This window comes from Salvelinus namaycush, chromosome 5 (genome assembly GCF_016432855.1).
Source record: "Salvelinus namaycush isolate Seneca chromosome 5, SaNama_1.0, whole genome shotgun sequence".
Classification (NCBI taxonomy): Eukaryota; Metazoa; Chordata; class Actinopteri; order Salmoniformes; family Salmonidae; genus Salvelinus; species Salvelinus namaycush.
Window position 1 is genome coordinate 49,663,812 of NC_052311.1, and position 20,160 is coordinate 49,683,971.

Genomic DNA, 20,160 nt, shown 5'->3' on the forward strand with positions numbered 1-20,160 from the left:
ATGTATTTCACAGCAGTTTAGATCACGTGTCAAACTCATTCCACGGAGAGCCGAGCTTTCGCTCCACCCTTGTACTTGATTGACTAATTAAGGTTAGTAATTAGTATGAAACTCCCCTCACTTGGTTGTCTAGGTCTTCATTGAAAGGAAAAAACAAATACCCGCAGACACTCTGCCCTCCATGGAATGAGTTTGACACCCCTGGTTTAGATAGTATGCCTACAATGATTATCTACACCAGTGGATCCCAAAACGTTTTCACTCGGGACCCCCTTCCCCCTGCGCGCGCGCCACATCCAAATGTACTTTCATATGATAATTATTATATCAAATCAATATTTGCTCATAAAGGCGTTTCCACCGCCATTTCTCGCGTAATTAATTTTACCGACACAAAAAGATGTCCATGTCCAATGAACAAATTATCTGTTGGCATTTATAAAATTGAAGCCTACCGAAACTCCCTGTTTTCATCACAGCTTTCATAAATCATTTTTTTTTTTTTTTTTACAAAATATGACTTTAGGTCAAATACATTAGAATCGTGCAGTGCTCTGATTTAGTTATTAGGCCTAATAGGCTGTTATTCACCTTCTAAACATAATTCTCATGTCATTAAAGGATTAAATGAATGCATGTGGGATTTTATGCTCATTACCGCACAAAAAAACTCCAATAATTTAATTAAAGGGCCAATTTGCAGTTAAAACAATAACAAAGTAGACACCCCAACGCTGTTATGGTAAAAAGCTGAGGGATGGGCCTGGAGAAATGTAACCACTCTCACATTCATAAGCATGACGGTGCAAGGACTGACCATCCACGATATTAACATTTTCTTTTGAACCAAGTTTTTAGAATGCAGTGTTTGTTTACATTTACATTGTTTACAAACATTGGAGTAAAACAATCTTATATTTTGGGTTTTGATAGGGTGTGATAGTTGAACTAAGATCATGCGGCATAAATTATATTATTCAGGAATCAATTTATATCATTCATTCTTAAGTCCAAAAATGTATGTAGCAACTGCGGATTGCCCCTTTAAATATAATATTTTATATATAAAGTATTTGCCCACTTTTTTTCTCAGCATTACAATTTTAGATTTGACAGTATAGGACCAATGATTTATATCTGGGTTTATTTACACAATTGAGTAGCACACATACATTTTGGTCAAATGCAATGACACCCCCACACCACTAGACTTCAACGTTGCAAAGACCTCAGGTAATACTGCTTTCATCTCAGCTTGAGAATCTTGTTAGCTGGTTTTGTGATGTAGCAAAGATTGTTTATTATATTGACAAGATAGTAAAGTGACCGCTATAACAATGGAAATACATGTCCTCAACGATTGAAGGTGGGTGATGCGAGAGCAGGTGGGACCATTCTAGCCAATGAGAGGGCCGACACATGTGAACAACATGCTTGAACGTGTTATATGATGAGTCCTCTATCTATCTATGACAACAGGCACAACTCTGATATTAAGTCATTTTTTTCAAAGTTGCCAAAATGCCACGTCCGTATGTATATATATATATATATATATATATATATATATATATATATATATATATATATATATATATATATATGTTTGTATATAGCAAGCATGAGCTAGCTAACTACGTAACTAGCTAACGTTAGCTTGTGAGTATTTTAGCTACCATGGTTAGAAGTGACTGAAATAGGGGCCTCCCGAGTGGCGCAGTGGTCTAAGGCACTGCATCGCAGTGCTTGCTGTGTCACTAGAGGTTCTGGTTCTGTCGAGTCCAGGCTCTGTCGCAGCCGGCCGTGACCGGGAGATCCATGGGGCAGTGCACAATTGTCGCAGCGTCATCCGGGTTAGAGGTGGGTTTGGCCAGCAGGGATTTTCTTCTCCCATCTCACACTAGTGACTCATGTGGCGGGCCAGGCGCAGTGCACACTGACACGGTCGCCAGGTGTATGGTGTTTCCTCTGACACATTGGTGCGGCTGGTTACTAGGTTAAGCGGGCAATGTGTCAAGAAGCAGTGCAGCTTGGCTGGGTTGTGTTTCGGAGGACGCACGGCTCTCGACCTTCGCCTCTCCCGAGTCCGTACGGGGGATGCAGCGATGGGACAAGACTGTAACTACCAATTGGATACCATGAGATTGGGGAGAAAAAGAAAATCGTCACAAAATCGGGGTAAAACCCGAACCCATCATTGAAAGATGAGACTCTCACAACAGTGTCGGTTGTTTGACTCTTTGACATCAACAAGCTTTACATCTGAACTCTCTGTCGCAGACGTCCTCATTTCGAAGAGGTCTTCTCACAAAACCGACACTCTCATGAACACAAAGGTGTCGGTTGTTCTGCTCTATGAGTCACACAAGCTTCAGTGGAGTCATTTGAAGGTAACCCTAAAAGTGCATAGGGGGTCAAATGTGCCACGAATAACATGACCAAACATGAGTCTAGATTATTTTATTTATTTGTTTTCCTATATTTCTCAGATATAGGACCACTGGCGTACCGGACACCCCTCCACAGTTACAGAGAGGGTACAAACTCACGTCCTGACCAACTAACACATACAAAACTAACAGAAAACAGGTCAGGAACGTGACACATACATACACACAGTTGAAGTCGGAAGTTTAGGTACACCTTAGCCAAATACATTTAGACTCAGTTTTTCACAATTCCTGACATTTAATCCTAGTAAAGATTCCCTGTCTTAGGTCAGTTAGGATCACCACTTCATTTTATGTCAGAATAATAGTAGAGAGAGTGATTTATTTCAGCTTTTATTTCTTTCATCACATTCCCAGTGGGTCATAAGTTTACATACACTCAATAAGTATTTGGTAGCATTGCCTTTAAATTGTTTAACTTGGGTCAAACATTTCGGGTAGCCTTCCACAAGCTTCCCACAATAAGTTGGGTGACTTTTGTCCCATTCCTCCTGACAGAGCTGGTTTAACTGAGTCAGGTTTGTAGGCCTCCTTGCTCGCACATGCTTATTCAGTTCTGCCCACAAACGTTCTATAGGATTGAGGTCAGGGCTTTGTGATGGCAACTCCAATACCTTGACTTTGTTGTCCTTAAGCCATTTTGCCACAACTTTGGAAGTATGCTTGGGGTCATTGTCCATTTGGAAGGCCCATTTGCAACCAAGCTTTAACTTCCTGACTGATGTCTTGAGACTGATTCAAAATATACACATAATTTTTCTTCTTCATGATGCCATCTATTTTGTGAAGTGCACCAGTCCCTCCTGCAGCAAAGCACCCCCACAACATGATGCTGCCACCCCCGTGCTTCACGGTTGGGATGGTGTTCTTTCACTTGCAAGCCTCCCCCTTTTTCCTCCAAACATAGCGATGGTCATTATGGCCAAACAGTTCTATTTCTGTTTCATCAGACCAGAGGACATTTCTCAAAAAAGTATGATCTTTGTCCCCATGTGCAGTTGCAAACCATAGTCTGGCTATTTAATGGCAGTTTTGGAGCAGTGGCTGAGGCTGAGCAGCCTTTCAGGTTATGTCGATATAGGATTCGTTTTACTGTGGATATAGATACTTTTGTACCTGTTTCCTCCAGCATCTTCACAAGGTCCTTTGATGTTGTTCTGGGATTTATTTGCACTTTTCGCACCAAAGTACGTTCATCTCTAGGAGACAGAATGCATCTCCTTCCTGAGCGGTGTGACGGCTGCGTGGTCCCATGGTGTTTATACTTGTGTACTATTGTTTGTTCAGATGAACGTGGTACCTTCAGGCGTTTGGAAATTGCTCCCAAGGATGAGCCAGACTTGTGGAGGTCTACAATTGTTTGGATTTCTTTTGATTTCTCCATGATGTCAAGCAACGAGGCACCTCAGTTTGAAGGTAGACCTTGAAATACATCCACAGGTACACCTCCAATTGACTCAAATGATATCAAAAAGCTTATCAGAAGCTTCTAAAACCATGACAGAATTTTCTAGAATTTTCCAAGCTGTTTAAAACCTTTCTAGGACACACGTTCCGCTAGCGGAACCCCCCCAACATTCCGCTGAAAAGGCAGCGCGGGAAATTCAAAAATATTTTTTTGAAATATTTAACTTTCACACATTAACAAGTCCAATACAGCAAATGAAAGATAAACATCTTGTTAATCTACCCATCGTGTCCGATTTTTAAAATGTTTTACAGCGAAAACACAACATATATTTATGTTAGATCACCACCAAATCCAAAAAACACACAGCCATTTTTCCCAGCCAAAGATAGTCACAAAAGCAGAAATAGAGATAAAATTAATCACTAACCTTTGATAGTCTTCATCAGATGACACTCATAGGACATCATGTTACACAATACATTTCTGTTTTGTTCGATAATGTGCATATTTATATCCACAAATCTCGGTTTACATTGGCGCCATGTTCAGAAATGCCTCCAAAATATCCGGAGTAATTACAGAGAGCCACGTCAAATAACAGAAATACTCATAAACTTTGATGAAAGATACATGTTTTACATTTAATTAAAGATACACTTGTTCTTAATGCAAGCGCTGTGTCAGATTTTTTTTTAAACTTTACGGAAAAAGCATACCATGCAATAATCTGAGACGGCGCTCAGAAATACACAACATTTCTCCGCCATGTTGGAGTCAACAGAAATACGAAATGACATCATAAATATTCCCTTACCTTTGATGATCTTTCATCAGAATGCAGTGCCAGGAATCCTAGTTCCACAATAAATAGTTGTTTTGTTCGATAATGTCCATTACTAGTGTCCAATTAGCTACTTTTGCTAGCACGTTTAGTTCACATGTCCAAACGCTGGCGCCGGTCCAGGCGAACTCGGACGAAAACTTAAAAAAGTTATATTCCAGGTCGAATAAACTGGTCAAATTAAGTAGAGAATCAATCTTCAGGATGTTGTTATCATATATATCCAATAACGTTCCAACCGGAGCATTCGTTTTTGTCTACAGAGTAATGGAATGCATGGCGATATCATGAGTAATGCGCATAACCAGGAACTAGCATTCTGCCAGACCACTGACTCAAATAGCTGCCATCCGGCCCCACATCACACTAGAGGCTTCATTCCACGTTCTACTGACTGTTGACATCTAGTGGAAGGCGTAGGAAGTGCGAGCAGATCCATATCTTACTGGGATGTGAATAGACAATGGGTTTAACATCAACCAGCCCCAGAATTTCCACTTCCTGTTTGGAAGTTTGCCTGCCATATGAGTTCTGTTATACTCACAGACATAATTCAAACAGTTTTAAAAACTTCAGAGTCTTTTGTATCCAATAGTAATAATAATATGCATATATTAGCATCTGGAACAGAGTAGGAGGCAGTTCACTATGGGCACGCAATTCATCCAAAAGTGAAAATGCTGCCCCCTACCCCTAAAAGGTTTTAAAGGCACAGTCAGCTTAGTCTATGTAAACTTCTGACCCACTGGAATTGTGATACGGTGATTTATAAGATAAATAATCTGTCTGTAAACAATTGTTGGAAAAATTACTTGTGTCATGCACAAAGTAGATGTCCTAACCAACTTGCCAAAGCTATAGTTTGTTAACAAGACAGTGGTGGAGTGGTTGAAAAACGAGTTTTAATGACTACAACATAAGTGTATATAAAATTCCGACTTCAAATGTACATGCAGTATGCGCCTACAGTAGAAACGACAGCACGATATACAGAAAATAAGGAACTTACTTTGATAGGAACTCACACATGTCCAAAGTTATTATTTGTAAGGAAAACAACAAGTTAGGCAAAGCTAGCACCAGCAAGAAAATGTTCCAATTCCTGCAAGACTGAGCAAATATATGCATACATGATTTGTGCAAACATGAGTGAAGTGCGGTGGGCTCTCCTCGAAGAGAGAAGTTTATCTGGCTCAGTTAAGCCTCAAACATAAATTGTACGCAACACTGAATGTGAATTAATGAGGAGGCTTAACACACCTCTATTTAAACGGTTGGAAAATACAACTTGTTTGAAAATAATTTGAAACTGACAAGTTGAAACACAGCCTATAGATTATTAGTAGGCAGCGCATGTTAACTACCCTGTTGCGTAATAATCACATTTTGGAACAGTGAGTGCATTCTGACATCACGTGCATAAAACAACTCACGCTGGGGCGACCGTTTCAGACTCACGTGTGAAAAGGTTCAATTTCCAACTTTATTTACATTGTTGCCACCAGCCAGAATGTTAAATCATGGCAGCCTTGCGGCACTGTGTACAGCTTTGTGAAATGTTAAGCTTAACATGAGAAAATGACAACCAAATAGGCCTACCAATAAACATGTATCCATTTGCTAAAGCAAAGCTATACGCTACATGCCCTGGCACCACAGAAAGCCTATCATCGATCCGATAGGCAACCGCATAGATATGTCCCAATTTCAGCACCATGGACAGTGGTTGGTAGTCTAAATTTTGTGAGTGGCTCTCTGGCTGATGCATTTTATGTTTATTGTAGGGAGTGGGGGGCCCACTCCAACCTTGCGGGGGTCCAGAGAAACTGCATAACGCCAGGGTATAGGACAAATACTTCAAAACATTATGATTTATTTTTGGACTGTCTGTTTTGCGAATATTAAATGTGTTAATGTTTCTATGGATTATAGCAGTAAAGGCCAAATTCAATGTTTCATCAAATATATATATATATTTTTTTTTATATATATACCTACAGGGGTCCTCAAATTCAAGTGGCTAAATTATCAATTTGATGACGACCATCTTAAAACAATTGCATATATTAACTTAGTAGATAATGCAACACTTTATGTTGGTGTTGTCTTTATTTTGGCAGTTACCTATATTTACCTCCAAGAAAACCTATGAGCAACCAACGGTGTATGTTTGTATGGGAATGAATGCCACCTGACAGTACAGTTTCAAAACAGTAAAACTGTTGAGCTAAGAAAGTTAGTTTATTTTTTTTGAGGGGGGGGGGGGGGGACAACAGAATAAAAGATACAGTAAGAAATTATCAAAATGCAGAAAAAAATGAATATACAACAGTCAATTCATTAATTAACTTGATATAGTCCCCTTTATAACTGTCCTTTCAGTTCTGGAAAAATGACAAATACAAAAAGCATGAAGACATACAATCAGTGTCAGTTGTCATTTAAATAAAGCAAAATCACAGTAGGCGTTACAGTAAATTAAGGAAGTTAACTATATGTACTACATACTGTATGTATAACAACAAATGTGTGGGTGTGGAGGGGGGTGTATGATGATCCATTTATGTAGAATACATTTCATTCTATTTATTTATGTATTCCATGTGGAAGCAGCATCACTCTTTAATCATCCATGACAAATTTCCCCACCTGGTCAATAAAGTATATCAGATCAGTGCTCTTTAAGCTGCAGGGTTAGTGGTGACCTCCTCCAGCAGAGGCTTATACTGCTCCAGGTCCCGGATGTTCTGCAACATATCAGAGCAAAGTTACACATTACTTGGCAGGACACAACAAACATTACCTTGGTTGTGTGTGTGTATCTACATATCCGTATTCTACTTCCATTTGTATGGCCGTTGTATTCGCTCTGTTCAAGGGTTCTCTGTTCATACCTCTTTTCCCTCCTTTCCATTCTTGTACAAAGCCTTGATACCCAACACCGCAGAGCTTATGGTGACACAAAGCTGAAGGACTGCAAGGACGATGAGCACGATGTCCAAGGCATTCATCAACATCTAATGGTAGAACAAACACATTTGAACATATTGACAGTTGACTGGATTGTTTAGCAAGATAGTGCTGTTGGTGAACACTGGAAAATACAGAAACAGACTGGCATACCAGCTATTAGAATGTGCTTTAAACATGGTACCCACTATCTCTGTTTAAGGACACATGTTCATTGCTAAATTAAGCAGTTTGATCCTTCTAATCAAATGTTCATATATTTTACTTAAAACAGACAAGGGACACCTTCCTCACATGATGGATATCATTAAAAAACTTAATTGAAAAGCACTCACCTGTGCAATCTGCTTGGCATCTTTGCATTTCGCCAAGAGTCTATCCCTCTCCGGATCACTGGGTGGTTTTGTCACCTGGCCGCCATAGTAGTCATCTCGCCAGTTGTAGTTGTCACCATTGCAAATCCACCAGAAATTGTAGTGTGCCAGGTCTATAGCATACAGCACAATTCCAGTAATGGCCAGAGCAGCACCTGACAGGTTCATCAAAACATTGATGCCCACCTAAAACACAATCAGGGAATATAAAACCAGTTTGACTCAACTGAGTAAACCACAGAGGTCTAGATATCTCAGATATTCAGTTGATGATTATAATTCAGCTGGATCAGATTGAATGATTGTTCAATGGAGGAAGGGAATGAGGCTAAGGAATGACAGGAAAGAGTTAAAGGTATGTGCATCAGTGAACAACTCACCAAGCAGGGACTGGGGAACTTCTCAGCCAATATACACATGATGCCAACGGCTATAAACTAAGGAGAAGGCACACATATCAAAATCAAATACGAACAACCTACAATCAACACATTATTTGTCCTTATAAATAACAAAAATGTCATAAGAAAAAAACAGATATTTGACTTTAACCCTGTTATTTTATTTAAAAAAGACTAAGTGTGGGTAGGCAGTTACTTATGTTTCCTGGTTTTGTTTACTGTGGTTATAACTCCAAGTGAAATCACGTGCTTCCATACTAAACATGATGACATGGTAAACGATAACAAAATAAAGTAAGCTTACCACACCACCAAGCCAATAAGGAACCCCATTCCATCGCAGTGAGCTAGAATAATCCGTGCTAACAAGGATTGCTCCCAAGCCAATGTTGAGAACTCCCACCATGATCTGTATAGTCTGTGAAAGAAAATAATAATTTTAGAAATCTCTCTCTCACTTCCGATGACAAATGCAACACAGTGATGATAGACATGTATGTTGTGGTGTGTGTTATTTTAGTTCACCTACCCCCAGAGCTGTCTGGGAACTTGCTTGGAGCCTCCTCAGTCCCTGGGACACAGAGCATGATGGGCTGTAGCACAAGGTCCCAAGTATTTGACACAGCAGTGGCCAACTGCTTCCTTCTTTAGAGTTCACAGTAAATACAGTCACCCCTCCACCTTTGGTCACAGTCACTGACATGCTGGCCACTCTTGGTTACACAGCTCTAAAACAAAAGGCAGAACAATCACCTTAATGTTAAAATAAGTGTGTATGCCTTATACTGTCATGATGTTAAAAGGTGCACATTCATTCCAAAAACATCTGGAAAAGTCTGTGTTGTATCTGTAGGATACAATTTTTTTTTTAAAGGACCAACTATCCTTTCCGTTAGAGAATCTATTGCATTGTACAGCACTCTGAATATGACCTAAATAAGGGCTCTCTTACTGTCACTGCTACAGTGTGTATTGGGTCATAGTGACTAACAGGTTCCATCCCACGTGGACAACATTAAAGTGAATCTACCCATTATTTTGTTGCTTTGCTTTCCTTCATTGCGGTAATCTCTTGCCTCATTGAAAGATGATAGGAGAAAGGGCATGTCATAAAGTGTGGTGATGAGTGGGTGTAGAGCCTCTGCTACACATGAGCAGGAAGTGCACAACATAACTCCCCCTTCTGGGAAATGACTTGAAACAGCAAATGTATTACCATGTTGCTCAATTAACTTATGAATTCAAGCAAATCAGTACAGCACAACAATTCTGCATCACTTTACCATAAAGCATTTATGCCACTGATTGTTTACTTAGATATGGGGGAAACTCACTCATCCACTTACAATGTATAGCACCCACCTGGGCGATGCCATCAATGGCAGCCATTTTGAATTAGAAAGAACTCCACCCATTTTGTACCAGTAGGCTACAGGTATTTACAAATAGTGTTTATTTTTAGTTAGCAGCAGAAAGTACACATACCATATAATGTCCCAGTAAACCAGATTAAACAGTACTGTAAAATACAGTACTATCCAGAAGTTACACATCCGTCTGTCAGTGGTGGAGTTCGTTTGGCATGTCCCGGTGCCCCGGGTGTGTAGAGATTTCACTTAAAGACCAATGGAATGGTCTAAAATACGCAAACTCCGCCCACCAGGAGCACCCGGCCATGCAAAACAAACTCAACCATTGGGTGTTCCCCATCAAATCCATCCCCTGACTCACGAATGTAAACCCTAACAAATGTTTGCTTAGATTATAACTGCTGAACTTTGCAGTGTGAATTGTTTAATATAATCTATTTATTTACTATTTTGTAATTACATCATTTCTTTTTGAGAGCATGAAACAACTACACACAGATTTAAGATTTAAATTCACTCAAAACGTATTATTCAACATGTATTTTAGAGAAAAGCTCACCCGTTCCTGCAATTGAGATGGACACCTCTACAGGTCCTGTTCAATCACAGTGGCAGACCAGTCTGCTTGTTGCGCAGTTTGGTTTCCTTACAGGGAAGTAGCTGGTAGGGAGGGCTCAGCCAGTCTCAGCTAGTTCCCAACAGGCCCTCCTCCTCACTTTAAAGAGATCCTGAGAGGTTAACCCTTCCCTCACTGAAAAATAAACATATAATGGATTCCTGTCATTTCCTGCCATACTGAAGAACCCCCCCACCACACACACACACAAAGCATGGACTCCATAGTTGTTCTTTGCCATTTTAATGATTTTCTTTGTTTTTAATAGAGCAAGCAGGGGCAAAGTACAAAGACGTGTAGTGCCAAGTCTTCATTATTGTTGTTTAAGAGCGCATGCCAATACTACGTTACAATCACTAAATTCTTTACTTTGTCATAGTCTTCTTTCTCGCTCCTTTTCAATATGAGCACAATCAAGTATAGTATGTGTCATGTGTTGTTGCTGGACTTAATCTAATGGTGTCAACTAACATTTCAGACAGCAATATAATTATGACTTCCATGGGTGAACACTTCACCAATCATTGATCTTAATGACTGTTTGAATGAGGTCGATACCAGGAAAGTCCATGGCAATCACCCCGAAACATGCACTGCTGTGGTCACTGGAGAACTGTCTCAGATACTGATCGAGCCATGGGTCAATCTTTTCAGCCACCTTCTTGGGAGTTAGAAACATGCCCAACAGTGTGCCAATGCCAGTGCCACTGGAGTAGCTCAGAACGATATAATCCCCACCACAATCACCTGAAGCTTGTGTCAAGTGTTTCACAATTTTGTTCTCCTTGTCTGCAATATGCGTAACTTCATAGTCACCCTTGCTGTCTGTTTCCAAGAGAGGAATGCCCAGCTTAAAGCTGGATTTCTGTACAAATATCATCTTTCCTCTTGCCTCAGCCATAGTTGGCATGTCAGACTTCACCCATACATCTGTATCATCAATAATCATTTCTCCAATCAGCTCCTCAACATTCTCTTTATCAAAAAAAATCAGGCTTTACTCTAATGAGAACCGCCTCACTTCTGAATTCGGACAAAAATGCTCTGATCGTGTCAAGGACCTCATAGAACGACTTGTGTTGGTAGACAACCCAGTGCATGACATAGAGTTTGTTTTCAAAGGCGAATATCCTGAGGTCCAGATAGCGTATGCCGGCCCTCAGCTGATCCCCCAACTCCCAGGCCTGACACTCTGCCGCTGGGCCTCCATAGAGAGCCATGGTGTCATGGGTACCAGGTATGGTGATGTCAGAGATTAATTTGTCGTCATCAATGGCCTCCATCCAGCCAATCTTGTAGGATTCTGGGAGTAGGAGTCTTTTGTCATTGAAGAAGAGGTCCTTTCCTTGGCAAAAACCTCTAAAAGTAAATCATACAACAAAGGATTGACTCATCATTTGTTTGTCATCGAAATATTGGTGTTTGAGGGTTATGAATGGTGTATAAGCTCACAGTAAAAAAAGATGTCACCTTGCACTTTCCTGAGCAGTGTACTCACTTTACCAAAGTCACCTTGTTCTGCAACTAATGTCATACCATTTATCAAAGGTCATCAGCTAGATAATAGAGACTGAAAGGTTGAAGAGAGCCTTTACTTAGGTACCATGCTTTTTCATACACAGATGGGAGAATATAATCAGTCAACGGAGCATGGGATTGAGGGTGGTAGTGTTTGTAAAATATTGAAAAGCCAAATAAAGAAACTATGATAAAAAAATATATAATATATATTTTTTTTAAACAATCAGTCCAGACTATGCTTACTTTTACTTAAATATCTGTGTATCCCTGTGAATTACAACTTGCACCAAAGCCATATGTCACGTACACTCCCTCTCGGGGTCGTCAGGCTGCTCATTATTACACACACCTGTCATCAGACTCACCTGGACTCAATCACCTGCCTGATTACCTTACATATCACTCCCTTTAGTTCAATCCCTAGGCGTCAATGTTTCATGTCGGTACACCACTCCTGTTTCGTTCCATATTTATTTATTAAATACACTCGCTGAACTTGCTTCCTGACTCCCAGTGTACACGTTACACCATATGTATGGGATACCACAAAAACATCAATTGACTCACAGCATTTTGCTCACTTTTCATAAACTTTTTTACTACTTCCATTAAGTTTAAACTAAAAGAAGAAATGTTAGGTTCGATTCAGAGTGGACAATGTAAACCCCTACAATATACATTCTGGAATTAATGGGGACTTATTTTAAATACCTGTAGCCATACTTACACAAAAAGCAGTAACATGTAGAGGTGGCAAAACAGAGCTTTCCCAGTGGTCCTCATGGTCACGTTAAAGGAGGAAAACATTCAACAACCTGCCAAAAAACATGAATAATATAATGCAAATCCAAAAATCATACTCCTGATTTTCTATATAGCCTACCTTTTCTAGATGGCTTTCCTATACCAAGACTGAAATACTGAAATGTTTCACCTGGCTAAAGACTGGGATACTCACATACAGCTCTGGACTAAGGAGTTTCACACAGGTGCTGGTGTTTTGACCTCTGCAGATTGGCAACAGAATTATAGCATACTGATAAAGGATAGGTGTGGACTCGTAGTGTTTACCTACTGTTTTTCTTTTTCTTTGAGAAAGGTTAAGCACACTTCAAAAAGATCAAATGAAATGGTACACTCAGCCTTGATCTGCCTTCACCAATGTGAGACGAGCCTCTTTAAGAATGTCATTAGCTAGGTTTCCAGCCAATTTGGCGACAGATTTTAATATGAATATTCTAAAATCTGCATAAAGAACATATGCACATTTTCCCACCAGTCGGTAGGTTTACACCCAATTGGATACAGATTTTCATGCGAATATTCTAAAATCTAAAAGTCCGTGCGTGAGAATGTAGTGCACACCATGTTCTTTTTCGCTTAAAGCTGCAATATTTAACTTGTTACTGTCATTCCCATTGAAAGCAAGTCTGATGTTTTACATGTTAGTCATTTCGCAAAGACTTACAGTAGTGAGTGCATTATTTTTCCTACTAAGAAGCGGTAGAACAGTTTTAGGTGGGCTGTGGCTCCCAGTTTAAAGGTTAGTTTTGCGTCTTTTACTTTCGGTTTTGTAGGCCACACCAGCTTCAAACATCTGAAAATTCTACATTTTTGCTTATGGAAAATGTATTTCACAGCAGTTTAGATCACGTGTCAAACTCATTCCACGGAGAGCCGAGCTTTCGCTCCACCCTTGTACTTGATTGACTAATTAAGGTTAGTAATTAGTATGAAACTCCCCTCACTTGGTTGTCTAGGTCTTCATTGAAAGGAAAAAACAAATACCCGCAGACACTCTGCCCTCCATGGAATGAGTTTGACACCCCTGGTTTAGATAGTATGCCTACAATGATTATCTACACCAGTGGATCCCAAAACGTTTTCACTCGGGACCCCCTTCCCCCTGCGCGCGCGCCACATCCAAATGTACTTTCATATGATAATTATTATATCAAATCAATATTTGCTCATAAAGGCGTTTCCACCGCCATTTCTCGCGTAATTAATTTTACCGACACAAAAAGATGTCCATGTCCAATGAACAAATTATCTGTTGGCATTTATAAAATTGAAGCCTACCGAAACTCCCTGTTTTCATCACAGCTTTCATAAATCATTTTTTTTTTTTTTTTACAAAATATGACTTTAGGTCAAATACATTAGAATCGTGCAGTGCTCTGATTTAGTTATTAGGCCTAATAGGCTGTTATTCACCTTCTAAACATAATTCTCATGTCATTAAAGGATTAAATGAATGCATGTGGGATTTTATGCTCATTACCGCACAAAAAAACTCCAATAATTTAATTAAAGGGCCAATTTGCAGTTAAAACAATAACAAAGTAGACACCCCAACGCTGTTATGGTAAAAAGCTGAGGGATGGGCCTGGAGAAATGTAACCACTCTCACATTCATAAGCATGACGGTGCAAGGACTGACCATCCACGATATTAACATTTTCTTTTGAACCAAGTTTTTAGAATGCAGTGTTTGTTTACATTTACATTGTTTACAAACATTGGAGTAAAACAATCTTATATTTTGGGTTTTGATAGGGTGTGATAGTTGAACTAAGATCATGCGGCATAAATTATATTATTCAGGAATCAATTTATATCATTCATTCTTAAGTCCAAAAATGTATGTAGCAACTGCGGATTGCCCCTTTAAATATAATATTTTATATATAAAGTATTTGCCCACTTTTTTTCTCAGCATTACAATTTTAGATTTGACAGTATAGGACCAATGATTTATATCTGGGTTTATTTACACAATTGAGTAGCACACATACATTTTGGTCAAATGCAATGACACCCCCACACCACTAGACTTCAACGTTGCAAAGACCTCAGGTAATACTGCTTTCATCTCAGCTTGAGAATCTTGTTAGCTGGTTTTGTGATGTAGCAAAGATTGTTTATTATATTGACAAGATAGTAAAGTGACCGCTATAACAATGGAAATACATGTCCTCAACGATTGAAGGTGGGTGATGCGAGAGCAGGTGGGACCATTCTAGCCAATGAGAGGGCCGACACATGTGAACAACATGCTTGAACGTGTTATATGATGAGTCCTCTATCTATCTATGACAACAGGCACAACTCTGATATTAAGTCATTTTTTTCAAAGTTGCCAAAATGCCACGTCCGTATGTATATATATATATATATATATATATATATATATGTTTGTATATAGCAAGCATGAGCTAGCTAACTACGTAACTAGCTAACGTTAGCTTGTGAGTATTTTAGCTACCATGGTTAGAAGTGACTGAAATAGGGGCCTCCCGAGTGGCGCAGTGGTCTAAGGCACTGCATCGCAGTGCTTGCTGTGTCACTAGAGGTTCTGGTTCTGTCGAGTCCAGGCTCTGTCGCAGCCGGCCGTGACCGGGAGATCCATGGGGCAGTGCACAATTGTCGCAGCGTCATCCGGGTTAGAGGTGGGTTTGGCCAGCAGGGATTTTCTTCTCCCATCTCACACTAGTGACTCATGTGGCGGGCCAGGCGCAGTGCACACTGACACGGTCGCCAGGTGTATGGTGTTTCCTCTGACACATTGGTGCGGCTGGTTACTAGGTTAAGCGGGCAATGTGTCAAGAAGCAGTGCAGCTTGGCTGGGTTGTGTTTCGGAGGACGCACGGCTCTCGACCTTCGCCTCTCCCGAGTCCGTACGGGGGATGCAGCGATGGGACAAGACTGTAACTACCAATTGGATACCATGAGATTGGGGAGAAAAAGAAAATCGTCACAAAATCGGGGTAAAACCCGAACCCATCATTGAAAGATGAGACTCTCACAACAGTGTCGGTTGTTTGACTCTTTGACATCAACAAGCTTTACATCTGAACTCTCTGTCGCAGACGTCCTCATTTCGAAGAGGTCTTCTCACAAAACCGACACTCTCATGAACACAAAGGTGTCGGTTGTTCTGCTCTATGAGTCACACAAGCTTCAGTGGAGTCATTTGAAGGTAACCCTAAAAGTGCATAGGGGGTCAAATGTGCCACGAATAACATGACCAAACATGAGTCTAGATTATTTTATTTATTTGTTTTCCTATATTTCTCAGATATAGGACCACTGGCGTACCGGACACCCCTCCACAGTTACAGAGAGGGTACAAACTCACGTCCTGACCAACTAACACATACAAAACTAACAGAAAACAGGTCAGGAACGTGACACATACATACACACAGTTGAAGTCGGAAGTTTAGGTACACCTTAGCCAAATACATTTAGACTCAGTTTTTCACAATTCCTGACATTTAATCCTAGTAAAGATTCCCTGTCTTAGGTCAGTTAGGATCACCACTTCATTTTATGTCAGAATAATAGTAGAGAGAGTGATTTATTTCAGCTTTTATTTCTTTCATCACATTCCCAGTGGGTCATAAGTTTACATACACTCAATAAGTATTTGGTAGCATTGCCTTTAAATTGTTTAACTTGGGTCAAACATTTCGGGTAGCCTTCCACAAGCTTCCCACAATAAGTTGGGTGACTTTTGTCCCATTCCTCCTGACAGAGCTGGTTTAACTGAGTCAGGTTTGTAGGCCTCCTTGCTCGCACATGCTTATTCAGTTCTGCCCACAAACGTTCTATAGGATTGAGGTCAGGGCTTTGTGATGGCAACTCCAATACCTTGACTTTGTTGTCCTTAAGCCATTTTGCCACAACTTTGGAAGTATGCTTGGGGTCATTGTCCATTTGGAAGGCCCATTTGCAACCAAGCTTTAACTTCCTGACTGATGTCTTGAGACTGATTCAAAATATACACATAATTTTTCTTCTTCATGATGCCATCTATTTTGTGAAGTGCACCAGTCCCTCCTGCAGCAAAGCACCCCCACAACATGATGCTGCCACCCCCGTGCTTCACGGTTGGGATGGTGTTCTTTCACTTGCAAGCCTCCCCCTTTTTCCTCCAAACATAGCGATGGTCATTATGGCCAAACAGTTCTATTTCTGTTTCATCAGACCAGAGGACATTTCTCAAAAAAGTATGATCTTTGTCCCCATGTGCAGTTGCAAACCATAGTCTGGCTATTTAATGGCAGTTTTGGAGCAGTGGCTGAGGCTGAGCAGCCTTTCAGGTTATGTCGATATAGGATTCGTTTTACTGTGGATATAGATACTTTTGTACCTGTTTCCTCCAGCATCTTCACAAGGTCCTTTGATGTTGTTCTGGGATTTATTTGCACTTTTCGCACCAAAGTACGTTCATCTCTAGGAGACAGAATGCATCTCCTTCCTGAGCGGTGTGACGGCTGCGTGGTCCCATGGTGTTTATACTTGTGTACTATTGTTTGTTCAGATGAACGTGGTACCTTCAGGCGTTTGGAAATTGCTCCCAAGGATGAGCCAGACTTGTGGAGGTCTACAATTGTTTGGATTTCTTTTGATTTCTCCATGATGTCAAGCAACGAGGCACCTCAGTTTGAAGGTAGACCTTGAAATACATCCACAGGTACACCTCCAATTGACTCAAATGATATCAAAAAGCTTATCAGAAGCTTCTAAAACCATGACAGAATTTTCTAGAATTTTCCAAGCTGTTTAAAACCTTTCTAGGACACACGTTCCGCTAGCGGAACCCCCCCAACATTCCGCTGAAAAGGCAGCGCGGGAAATTCAAAAATATTTTTTTGAAATATTTAACTTTCACACATTAACAAGTCCAATACAGCAAATGAAAGATAAACATCTTGTTAATCTACCCATCGTGTCCGATTTTTAAAATGTTTTACAGCGAAAACACAACATATATTTATGTTAGATCACCACCAAATCCAAAAAACACACAGCCATTTTTCCCAGCCAAAGATAGTCACAAAAGCAGAAATAGAGATAAAATTAATCACTAACCTTTGATAGTCTTCATCAGATGACACTCATAGGACATCATGTTACACAATACATTTCTGTTTTGTTCGATAATGTGCATATTTATATCCACAAATCTCGGTTTACATTGGCGCCATGTTCAGAAATGCCTCCAAAATATCCGGAGTAATTACAGAGAGCCACGTCAAATAACAGAAATACTCATAAACTTTGATGAAAGATACATGTTTTACATTTAATTAAAGATACACTTGTTCTTAATGCAAGCGCTGTGTCAGATTTTTTTTTAAACTTTACGGAAAAAGCATACCATGCAATAATCTGAGACGGCGCTCAGAAATACACAACATTTCTCCGCCATGTTGGAGTCAACAGAAATACGAAATGACATCATAAATATTCCCTTACCTTTGATGATCTTTCATCAGAATGCAGTGCCAGGAATCCTAGTTCCACAATAAATAGTTGTTTTGTTCGATAATGTCCATTACTAGTGTCCAATTAGCTACTTTTGCTAGCACGTTTAGTTCACATGTCCAAACGCTGGCGCCGGTCCAGGCGAACTCGGACGAAAACTTAAAAAAGTTATATTCCAGGTCGAATAAACTGGTCAAATTAAGTAGAGAATCAATCTTCAGGATGTTGTTATCATATATATCCAATAACGTTCCAACCGGAGCATTCGTTTTTGTCTACAGAGTAATGGAATGCATGGCGATATCATGAGTAATGCGCATAACCAGGAACTAGCATTCTGCCAGACCACTGACTCAAATAGCTGCCATCCGGCCCCACATCACACTAGAGGCTTCATTCCACGTTCTACTGACTGTTGACATCTAGTGGAAGGCGTAGGAAGTGCGAGCAGATCCATATCTTACTGGGATGTGAATAGACAATGGGTTTAACATCAACCAGCCCCAGAATTTCCACTTCCTGTTTGGAAGTTTGCCTGCCATATGAGTTCTGTTATACTCACAGACATAATTCAAACAGTTTTAAAAACTTCAGAGTCTTTTGTATCCAATAGTAATAATAATATGCATATATTAGCATCTGGAACAGAGTAGGAGGCAGTTCACTATGGGCACGCAATTCATCCAAAAGTGAAAATGCTGCCCCCTACCCCTAAAAGGTTTTAAAGGCACAGTCAGCTTAGTCTATGTAAACTTCTGACCCACTGGAATTGTGATACGGTGATTTATAAGATAAATAATCTGTCTGTAAACAATTGTTGGAAAAATTACTTGTGTCATGCACAAAGTAGATGTCCTAACCAACTTGCCAAAGCTATAGTTTGTTAACAAGACAGTGGTGGAGTGGTTGAAAAACGAGTTTTAATGACTACAACATAAGTGTATATAAAATTCCGACTTCAAATGTACATGCAGTATGCGCCTACAGTAGAAACGACAGCACGATATACAGAAAATAAGGAACTTACTTTGATAGGAACTCACACATGTCCAAAGTTATTATTTGTAAGGAAAACAACAAGTTAGGCAAAGCTAGCACCAGCAAGAAAATGTTCCAATTCCTGCAAGACTGAGCAAATATATGCATACATGATTTGTGCAAACATGAGTGAAGTGCGGTGGGCTCTCCTCGAAGAGAGAAGTTTATCTGGCTCAGTTAAGCCTCAAACATAAATTGTACGCAACACTGAATGTGAATTAATGAGGAGGCTTAACACACCTCTATTTAAACGGTTGGAAAATACAACTTGTTTGAAAATAATTTGAAACTGACAAGTTGAAACACAGCCTATAGATTATTAGTAGGCAGCGCATGTTAACTACCCTGTTGCGTAATAATCACATTTTGGAACAGTGAGTGCATTCTGACATCACGTGCATAAAACAACTCACGCTGGGGCGACCGTTTCAGACTCACGTGTGAAAAGGTTCAATTTCCAACTTTATTTACATTGTTGCCACCAGCCAGAATGTTAAATCATGGCAGCCTTGCGGCACTGTGTACAGCTTTGTGAAATGTTAAGCTTAACATGAGAAAATGACAACCAAATAGGCCTACCAATAAACATGTATCCATTTGCTAAAGCAAAGCTATACGCTACATGCCCTGGCACCACAGAAAGCCTATCATCGATCCGATAGGCAACCGCATAGATATGTCCCAATTTCAGCACCATGGACAGTGGTTGGTAGTCTAAATTTTGTGAGTGGCTCTCTGGCTGATGCATTTTATGTTTATTGTAGGGAGTGGGGGGCCCACTCCAACCTTGCGGGGGTCCAGAGAAACTGCATAACGCCAGGGTATAGGACAAATACTTCAAAACATTATGATTTATTTTTGGACTGTCTGTTTTGCGAATATTAAATGTGTT

General features: G+C 40.0%; 1 protein-coding gene and 1 pseudogene across 2 annotated transcripts; both read right to left on the reverse strand.

The window, feature by feature from the left end:
• Positions 1-6,958: 6,958 nt before the first annotated feature.
• Positions 6,959-10,542, reverse strand: LOC120047614 (transmembrane protein 176A-like). Of its 2 annotated transcripts, XM_038993155.1 has the most exons (8): positions 10,377-10,542; positions 8,977-9,175; positions 8,752-8,865; positions 8,427-8,483; positions 8,008-8,232; positions 7,597-7,719; positions 7,352-7,449; positions 6,959-7,086 (listed from the first exon to the last, which is right to left on the reverse strand). In XM_038993155.1, exons 2-7 carry the CDS (start codon positions 9,148-9,150, stop codon positions 7,384-7,386), a joined length of 759 nt encoding a protein of 252 aa, XP_038849083.1. In that variant the 5' UTR covers positions 9,151-9,175; positions 10,377-10,542; the 3' UTR covers positions 6,959-7,086; positions 7,352-7,383. The 2 variants fall into 2 exon arrangements, with proteins under 2 accessions (XP_038849083.1, XP_038849082.1); XM_038993154.1 differs by having other exon boundaries at positions 6,959-7,449; positions 10,377-10,541.
• A 376-nt stretch (positions 10,543-10,918) lies between these two features.
• LOC120047615 lies at positions 10,919-12,760 on the reverse strand (annotated as a pseudogene).
• Between the last annotated feature and the right edge of the window lie 7,400 nt (positions 12,761-20,160).

Bases quoted from the DNA above. Each gene is read 5' to 3' on its own strand.
- LOC120047614 (XM_038993155.1), bottom strand. From the start codon at position 9,150: ATGTCAGTGACTGTGACCAAAGGTGGAGGGGTGACTGTATTTACTGTG. The intron at 8,484-8,751 runs GTAAGCTTACTT...CCTTCTCCTTAG, and splicing joins CTTATTGGCTTGGTGGTGTG to TTTATAGCCGTTGGCATCAT. The intron at 7,450-7,596 runs GTATGAACAGAG...GATATGTTGCAG, and splicing joins ATGGAAAGGAGGGAAAAGAG to AACATCCGGGACCTGGAGCA.